This window comes from Pyxicephalus adspersus, chromosome Z (assembly GCF_032062135.1).
Source record: "Pyxicephalus adspersus chromosome Z, UCB_Pads_2.0, whole genome shotgun sequence".
NCBI classification, from domain to species: Eukaryota; Metazoa; Chordata; class Amphibia; order Anura; family Pyxicephalidae; genus Pyxicephalus; species Pyxicephalus adspersus.
In genome coordinates, this window is record NC_092871.1 from 42,393,866 (window position 1) to 42,403,324 (window position 9,459).

The 9,459-nt window shown below is 35.8% G+C and overlaps 1 protein-coding gene across 1 annotated transcript; it reads left to right on the forward strand.

Annotated features, from left to right (window-relative positions):
• The first annotated feature begins 1,436 nt into the window (after positions 1-1,436).
• ASB12 (ankyrin repeat and SOCS box containing 12) lies at positions 1,437-8,700 on the forward strand. Its single transcript, XM_072429814.1, has 3 exons — positions 1,437-1,570; positions 3,955-4,786; positions 8,259-8,700. Exons 2-3 carry the CDS (start codon positions 3,973-3,975, stop codon positions 8,390-8,392), a joined length of 948 nt encoding a protein of 315 aa, XP_072285915.1. The 5' UTR covers positions 1,437-1,570; positions 3,955-3,972; the 3' UTR covers positions 8,393-8,700.
• Positions 8,701-9,459: the final 759 nt, after the last annotated feature.

A 9,459-nucleotide genomic window follows, 5' to 3' on the forward strand; every position in this document is an offset into this window, starting at 1 on the left:
TAAAACATGATCGGTGCAGTAAGAGAGTGAGAAGTGTTGCAGTTGTATCATATGACAGGCACAACAAGATAAAAGCTGTTTTCCTTTTCAGAGGGTGACTTGAAGTTTACACAAAACGGATGTTTAGCTAGAGTGCCAAGTCTGATAAGGATCATTTCAGACCAGGGCCTAGACAAGTATTATCAATGTGTTTCCAGGGGTCTAATATCACAAACACCACTAAAAATATTTGATTTATTCATTTTATGGAGCTATAAAAATATGTTCTTGGATTGCAGTTTAGAAGGGGTAACACTGTATCCAAAGCCATTCCGACTTTCTTGTACTTTGTAAACTTTGGCACGTGATAATCCCTACAGAGATAATAATGACAGATTTTACCTAGCTGGTTTTCATTTGTGTGTATATTGTTTTCAATAATTGTGTCAAAAGCATCTCTTCTTTACCAGTATGTTGTTACATTGTTTTTATAGGATGACATAGCACAAATGCACTCTTTACTGTAAATAAAGCTCACATAGGAGTTCAATAATGGAATAAATGGTAATCGCCAAGGTGGTCATTTTTTTTGTCCTGTCCTTTTTTTTCAAATCCGAATTGAATTATGGCAGATCAATTTTACTGGCCCTTTGTGTGCTGTACACGGAAGAGCATTTACTTCCAGCAAGATGGTGCACCACCACACTACCACCAAGGCATAAGAGAGACTTGAGTACCCAATGCGATAACAAGCATAAAATGTAGACCTATTGATGTCTCTATATATATATATACATTTACATATATATCCAGTTACAAAGCTTTTTTTTTTATGATATTTTTAAGTTGAAATGTGTATACATTTCTTGGACCCCTCTGTATATGAACAGGTTTTCCAACTTCCTGCGATGGTGGAAGAGGTACCCTATTTAGTTCAATGTATGTAGGCAACCCAGAGCTATGTAGAAAACCAAGCATGTCTTTTTATACTTATTTTTTATACTGGATTTATGATATAAAGTTATCTTGCATAAGTGTAGTATAGTATCTTGCATAAGTGTGGTTTAACACTTTTTGTTACTTAACAATACAGTAAATTTTTAAACTATTGTGCCAAAATGTAGGACAACTGAGAAGGAAAGACGGACAGTCCCTCCAAACATGAAATGCAGGGGAGCTATGCTTACAGTATATTACAAATCAGAACATAATGATTTTGGATCGCTCTGTACAGTAGCTGATTGGTACAGCTGTCTGTAATATAGGCTGTTTAAAACAATGTGACTACACCCCATGTTACCATTAAGACTAAAACAGACAAGAGCACCTGCCAGACACCTCTCTATTTTTACCCATCCAGTGAGGTCAACAGCCCAAGAATGGACATAGCAAGCACAGCCTCTCCAGCATTATTTTTAGCAGAAGCTGTGTCCCTTATCCATTTGTTAGAAGAGTTTAATCACACTCGGATACAATTCCACACTAGTTGGGATCCTTGAGAATTTGCTGGATACCATTTGTATACAAGACAAGGATGTAAAATGGCACATCAGACCTGCATCTAAAATCACCCTACGTAAAGATCATACAGGTAAGATTTGCCTACTATATTATGTTCTATAGATGGTTACAATATGATATACTGATTTTAGGTAATGCTATTTACTGTTTTATTGAAAGTATATTGATTATTCTGGCCTCATTCCACACGCCTAAAGTGCTGTAATTCATTGTGTGTGTGTGTGTGTGTGTGTGTGTGTGTGTGTGTGTGTGTGTGTGTATATATATATATATATATATATATATGTGTGTGTGTGTGTGTGTGTGTGTGTGTATATATATATATATATATGCCTCATGCAAGAAACAATAAACAAAAAAAGAAAATATAAAATCTGCATTTTCATTTTACGCTCAGCTATATGTTGATAGGAAAAGTTTATTTATGTTTCTTTATGTTATCCAATTAGGACTATGAAAGGAATACATTTTACTGCAACACCAGTGCCCAAAAATACATTTCCTCACATTAGGTAGAAATCATACTAAAGCCATACCCAGCTGTGTTTAAAAATGTATTCTACAGTCATTTAAAATGTTGCTCTAGCTGGTATTTCTTTAACTGGGGGTTGTATAAGTCTGAGAAACTTCAAGTCTCATCATGGCCAGCCAGTTGGCAAGGTTATGTTGGTTCCTGTAGTGTCCTAAAACTGCACAGATACCTAAGCTTGCATAAAAGTATCACAAAGCTTATCATGATACGTTTTTTTAAAAACTTGCACGTTCTTGCATTTAGTCTTTACTACATTAGAAAGTCCCAATGGACATAGGAGTTTAACGATCTGATCCTGACAAGATGAATATTTAGAAAGGCTGATTCATAAAAATGCAAGCCAATATCACCCTATATAGTGAAAAGACGTTCCTGTGCCACTTTTATCTCTGAAAGACCAAAGTCTCAGCTGGGTAAAAGCAAAGTTAGACCACTTAGGGGGCAATTAAATATCTTAAACTGCAGCACGCATATTATGGTTATTATTAATATTATTATGTAACATTTTTGTATGGTCATTAGCACCTTCAGTTGAAAGTCTTGTGATGTGGAAGTCTTGTATGTAAATTACTCTACAGTATTTCCCCATTCTTGAACACACGTTGTTGATGCAATTACAAACCAGTTTTTATGTGTAAACCTTGCTGATGGCCCATCATTTTCATTAGTGGTCCAACAGTAAAATACATGGCATGAAAAGCCATAAAGCTAATAGGTACTTACACACTGGTGTCAGGGGTGCAGGGTCATGTCAGTAGGACATAAGTAATAAATCTTCACAGTGAAGACACAAAACAGGATACATCTGATAGATTTACGCTCTTATCCATTCTTCAACAAGAGTTTCAGTTCTGTTTATGTGCCTGTTGGCAAGACTTATCTTTATTCCCTGATCTAATCACATTAGAGAAAAGGAAATCTGTCCAATTGACCACAACATTAAAATCCATACTTTATCCAAAATTTAAAACAGATTTCAGCTAAAGTCTACAGAAAAGGAGACACAGAAAAGATCAGAGCAGCTTACCTGACATAGTTTGGGTACTCAGAAAATCAATCAACAAATGGGCTCATATATTGGGAATAATACTGCTGACTTCCTTTGCAAAACAGTCAGACTTCCTGATCTAAAAATATTAAAACTTTTGGACAAGCATTAGACAGAAAACAAATTTTCAAAAGAAGGTCAGCTATAGCGCCCTACAGATTTATTGGTATTAAAAGGAGAGTTAGAAATGCTAAATAATAGTTTATTAAATAAAGAAAACAACATGATCCCTCTACAGACTACTTCCACCCTATCCCCAACACAACAATCCATGCTTGTTCCGTATTGTGGTGTTGCATCCAAAGAAAAAAAAACACTTTCCCCCAAGCTGCACATGAAGTTTGTAACTGTGGACATTTAATAAACAAAAAAAGTGCAAATTTTTAAATAATGGCTTCACAAAGCTCCACATATTGTGCGGGGTTTCACCTATGTTCCTGAAAAACATGAGATTTCACATGCATTAGAACAACACTTAAGTGTGAAGGGGTCTTGGTATGCTGGATGCAGACTGCAAAGGAAACAAATTGATTCAGCTGCTTTCCAGCAACCACACAGTAGGGACCAAAGACAGAGACCAAACAGCAGGCATCCACCAACCTGGATCTTTCTTTCCGGGGAGAAATAGGCTGATCCTAACATCCCCATCTCATATTACACACATCATCTTCTTGTGACTTGATAAGAATTTTCTTACATAATTTTTTTCAACATATTGTTTGAAATTTTTGATGTGCAGATAGGTGCTAGAGGGAGAAAATGAGAACATGAAAACACGGATCATCAAGCATTTGAATATAAAATATGATATAGTACAGTGAAAAGCCATGAAAACAAATGTATGTGATTTTCTTTTTCGTGTTTTATGTTGCAGCTTGTTTGTTCTCTGACAATGGTTTTCTGCAGATGTCTAAAGATGAGTGTCATGGATATTACAAAAATGTTTGCCTTGTTAAAACCTGAGGAAGATAAAGAAGACTTGGAAGAAAGCCGCGAGTTACATCTAGCAGTGGCTATGGATAATCCACAATACCTGGATTTTCTTCTCTCTGATGAAAAATATAAGAAATATCTGAACAGTCGTAGTGGGTGGGGAGTTCCAGTAACACCTCTACGCCTGGCTGCTTCCAAAGGTTCCCTGGAATGTCTTAAGATTCTCTTAACCAGTGGAGCAGAGGTTGACATACTAGATGTGAAGGCTCAAACTCCACTCTTTGCTGCAGTCAGTGCTGGCCATTTTGACTGTGTCAGAGAATTACTTAAAGCTGGGGCTAGTCCTTCCGGCAGTGTCTACAATAATGGTTCTCCGGTTCTGACATCGGCTAGGGAAGGCAACTTCAGCATTTTAAAGGAGCTCCTAGAATACGGTGCGGATCCTAATGTCAAGTGCAAGTTTCCTGAATGGCCGGCTAGTAACACCATTTCTACAGGGCCGCTATACCTCTCAGCTGTATATGGGCATTTGGAGTGCTTTAGGACTCTGCTTTTTTATGGGGCTGACCCTAACTACAACTGTATGGATGATAAAATACTACACAGGATAAAACAACCTAAAAGTGTACTGGATGTGTGCCTCAAACATGGGTGCAGAACATCATTTATAAAGTTACTTATTGATTATGGAGCCAATGTATACTTGCCTGACCTCAATTTTGCTAAGTCATTCTCTAATCGTGAAGCAGTGGAGCTTCTATCCAGAGAAAAAGGTAATTTCTGACATGGTATCCTATTTACAACATATAAATAGACAAAAAAAAAAGTTTGTTTCTTGTAGAGAAATATAGAAGAGTTAAGATTTATCTCTCTTTATCTAATGAAACCTAACCATTTATTTTGCTAAGTTTTTTTAGATTAAAATAGTCTCCAGGAAAACAGAAGGTTGATTCTCCAACAATGGAACAGTCAGTAAAAAATAAAAAAAATGAGATATTTGAAAATTGTAAAAATTGTACATTTGAAACATTTAGATTTGAACATTTTTTCTTTTTTTATTTACATTTTTTAGATCTTAATCTTTAAATATTTCCTAGGCAGGTTGCTTTTTGCAGATGGGACAGGTGATGTTTTTTTTTTTTTTAATATTTATCTTCCTGTTAAAACTTACCTGCACATACTTAATTTTGGACTGGTCATTCAAGATACATAAAAAAACTGGACAGAGACCGGATGAAGAAGGTCGTATTGCAGCATCATCAATGTACTCTGCTTTGTGAATGGCAAACCAAAGGAAGAGCTAACTAATTGTCACCCAAAACATCATCTCAGGTGTAAATCTAGTGTGTGTATGGCAACCTTGTTCAATGATATGCCATGATTGATCACTAACCAACCAGGGATGATTGTTGTCATTCTTTAAGGGGAGGACAATGTGGAGACTGTCACTGGAGATACTTGTAGAGCAATATGTAGGCTGCTAATTATACAAATACTACTTAATTTTCTGCCAATACATTAGGGTAAATTAATAAAAGGATTAGAGACTATTCACAAAGGTTTATGGTGCAAAAAGTAACACAAATATAGTACAAATCATATGTGGTGGTTTACAGTATTTTCTATTCTCTATGTAACATAAACAAACACTGTGCTAAAATAATTTAATCCTTCAGTAAATCAGCTCTGTAGAATTTCTTTTCAAATATGAGCAATTTCATAATAATTAATTTTCATTGGAATTTTAATGTGTAATTTATTATCATTGCTAACTCAATCAATTTACACTAAAGACTTTGGCTGCAGTTAATTTCAGAGCCCCCAAACAAAGAATTATCCCCAAGTAATAGTATTTTTTTAAAAGCATGTGAATTTCCCAGGACTCAAATGCATTGCAATTCCTTTCTTTAGCATCCCAGTGCTTCAATCTGCAATATTTGCATTATGTTACTAAACACTTTCATGTGTAAACTTTCATTCACAAATAGGGGGGGAAAGAACTATTATATAGCACTTGTGCTTTATAAGGCAACCTTGTAAATACAAAATAACTTGCAGTGGCAGTTGCCCTAAAGCTGTATGTATTTTTTACAGTTGACAATCGAAAATCTGGCCATCGATAATCTGGTTCCTTCAGTTTTCTAGGATGAATTTCAGAGTGCATTTTCAATACAGGGACAGCAGTACACGGTTTGGCTACTTATGTTTTGATGGCGCTATTCTGCAGAAACAGTTGTGTTAGGTCTTGCTTGCTACACTAAACACGTTGTGACGCCCTTGCTGCCTGCTCCTTGGAACTGTGCCAGATGTCCACGGGTGCTGTGAGAGGAAGACTAGCCTGTGTATGGAGAGAAGTATAATCTTCAAAAATTCGACACTCCTCAGGTCCAGAGGTTGCCGGATTTTTGATTGTCAACTGTATATGAATTAGTTAATAACTAAGGAGGGAGCAGTGAGTGTACCCCATGCTTTTCCTCATCTGTGAGAAGGTCCCATAGTGAGGTATTGGGCCTCCTGCTCACATTCCCTATTTAATGTACAGCACTGCGTAATATGTTGGCGCTATATAAATCCTGTTTAATAATAATAATAATAATAATAATAATAATTCTGTGTCCCAAAATGGATGTAAGTATCTTGAGATAGAGGCAAATGGTGAAATCTGGACGCTCGCTTTAATAAGTGAGCTTTTAACATTGCCACCCCTAACCTAAGAGGAATCAGGTGTAGGGGTATGTTAGTACCCTTTACCTATTTCCTATCAGAGTAAATATAAAGGTAAATATAAACAGCAGACCTAGGATAAAGTCCTTCATTCCAAAAAAAATACTGACACATACTGATTTTTATAAATTATTTTTATTGATGCCTCCAGATGTCATCTGAAGTCAACTAAGTTCTCCATCTATGTAACCCAGCAATAATCATGACAAGCAATGATGTTAACGAGTCAAGCTTCATACATAGGGAATCCCAGTACTATTTCATTAGCAGCTGCAAAATCTGGCATTGATAGACTCAGCTGTGTGCACAAATGTTATATGTTGTGATAAATGTTGTGCGGCCAGCTGAATTTAATGACAGTGCTGCAGATATAGTATGAGAATTCCTAGCTCTATTACTGAAGCACAGAGAATTTGTCATTTAGCAGTGGTAATGCGTCAGGTTAACATTACTGGTTGTGGCTTATCATGATTAATGCAAGATTACATCACAGAAATTGCCCCACGGATTACTTCTGAGATGATAAATAAATTTCCTCTTATATTGTTATGAACTATTAGTACCTCATTACCTGGATAGTCCCAAAGCCAGCTATCTCGCCTGATTGGATTCCTGATGGGGAACATACGTTGCTTTTTTACTTTGTTTTTTTTTTAGAGTATGTATAGTTGTTTATTGTATATATGCTTTTTTTCAGAACTAAAAATACAATGCTTTTTTTAATATAAAATATTGCATGTAAATATTTCATATTTATTTTTCCAGATATCATATTGGGCTCTATGTCCCTATTAACAACTTTACCAAGTAATCTTAACTGCTTCATGGAAAATAAACCTACTGTTTACATATGTCAGTTGTTCAAGTTTAAATCTACTTGCACAGGCTCAAATATTGGGCAGTGTAAGAAGTGGGGTGAACTGATAGCTCTCCATCATTGTCCAATGACAGGCTGGGGCCTGAGAAGTGGCCTTTTTTTACAACAATGCAGCAGGGAAAGGAAAGGTCACCAGCTTGGATGTGACCGCACAGTTTTGTATGATTTTGAGAAGAGTCCTAAAACCAGGGTGGTGGACCAGTCAGCCAATAAAAACTATTAGGTGCCAGGTACCCAGACAAGTGGACCATATCTGTCATTTAGGATCAGTGAGGGACAATAGAAGATCTGGGGTCACTGAGAGGTGTCAAAGTAGGGAATGGGGTTACAAAGAGTTTGATTAAAGCTTAGGGGACATGGAGCTGGGGGTAGGACAAAAGCTAAGCAGGGAGAGCTTGAAATTTAAATAGTCAGCACAATAAAATGGGTTCTGGAACCTATAGTTGCCACACATTTTAAACTTCTAAAGGACAATTTTACTGAAAAACCAGACTAGCAACCAGGCCACTTATATTAGTGTAGTCTATTCTTCATTTATGCATTTTTAGAGATAATATTTTTTTCCAAATTGTACCACGGCAAGCAAACCTAATGGTAACTTTTTAAAACTGTCAGCTCAATACCTGTTTATTATCTCTTTGCAGTGCACCCAAAATCTTTGATGTCACAGTGCCGCTTGACCATCTTGAAGTTGTTGAGACAAGCACGAAAAACACATCTTATTGAGCAACTGGAGATTCCTCAGACTATAATCAAATATCTGATGCACCAAACATGATTTAATAGCAAAACTATAGAAACACGATAGAAAATTGGACTTGAAGAGTTAGCAGCTGTGATTTTTAATTATGAAGATAACTTAAATAATGTGGAACCACATACATTTCACTTAAAATGGTGTAGTTTGGTTGGATTTATACATACAGAAGATAAAAAAAAGATAATCTAATAAGGGAAGGAAAAGAGAAATGATTCCAAAAAAGAGGCCTTTTTGTCAACAAATGTGTGAGAAGTTTACTTAGACATAATATTTCATTCACTAACAAAATTCTACTAACTTGAGTGCAATAAAGTTGTAATACCATATGACCATTTTATGGTTCATTTTTTGGTTACATAATCATATTTACCAGTTCACTAAATTTGTCTCTGTATTCCCAATGTGTTTCACTAATATGGCTTTCTCAGGAGACTCTGAGAGATCAACTAACTAAACATAAGGGGAAGAACAAAAAAAAAGGTATTCCATATCCAAGTACACAAGTATAAAACAATATAAATGAAAAAAATGGGAAGATGAAAAAAATAATAGGCTTTTTAAGTTATGCTATATTTTATACCAAATATATATAAAAAAGGATCCAAATGGATGGAATTGCTTCAATTATACAATCAGAGCATATAAAATATTTTGCTGCACCTAAGTACAATTGGTATACAGAGAAGTACTTAATTGTATACTCATCAATCCCCTTTACCCGACGCCACCAGGGGCTTCTTCAGGGGTTATAGAGAAGGATGGTAATAAACTGAAATGAAATGATTTGTATCATAATTGTTTAGATCCTATTTATCTTTCTCATCACATGAATAGCACAACAAATTAGTATAGAAAATGATGATCATATTTTTTTACAAAGAACATAACGATTCAGTATGAATAAATACAACTATTAATGAAAAATCAATAAATACATCACCATCATCTAATGACTTTACATCAGGGGTCGGCAAACTTTTATGGCAGGAGTGAGCGGGAGCACACTAGGCCGGACTCCGAGTCCCGCTCTAATTGATCTGCTCACCACCAGGGAACACTACCTAAAGTTAAATCCCTCTCCTCTG

Coding starts and splice junctions, on each gene's coding strand:
- ASB12 (XM_072429814.1), top strand. CDS start 3,973: ATGGTTTTCTGCAGATGTCTAAAGATGAGTGTCATGGATATTACAAAA. Junction 4,787..8,258: donor GCTTCTATCCAGAGAAAAAG/GTAATTTCTGAC, acceptor ATCTCTTTGCAG/TGCACCCAAAATCTTTGATG.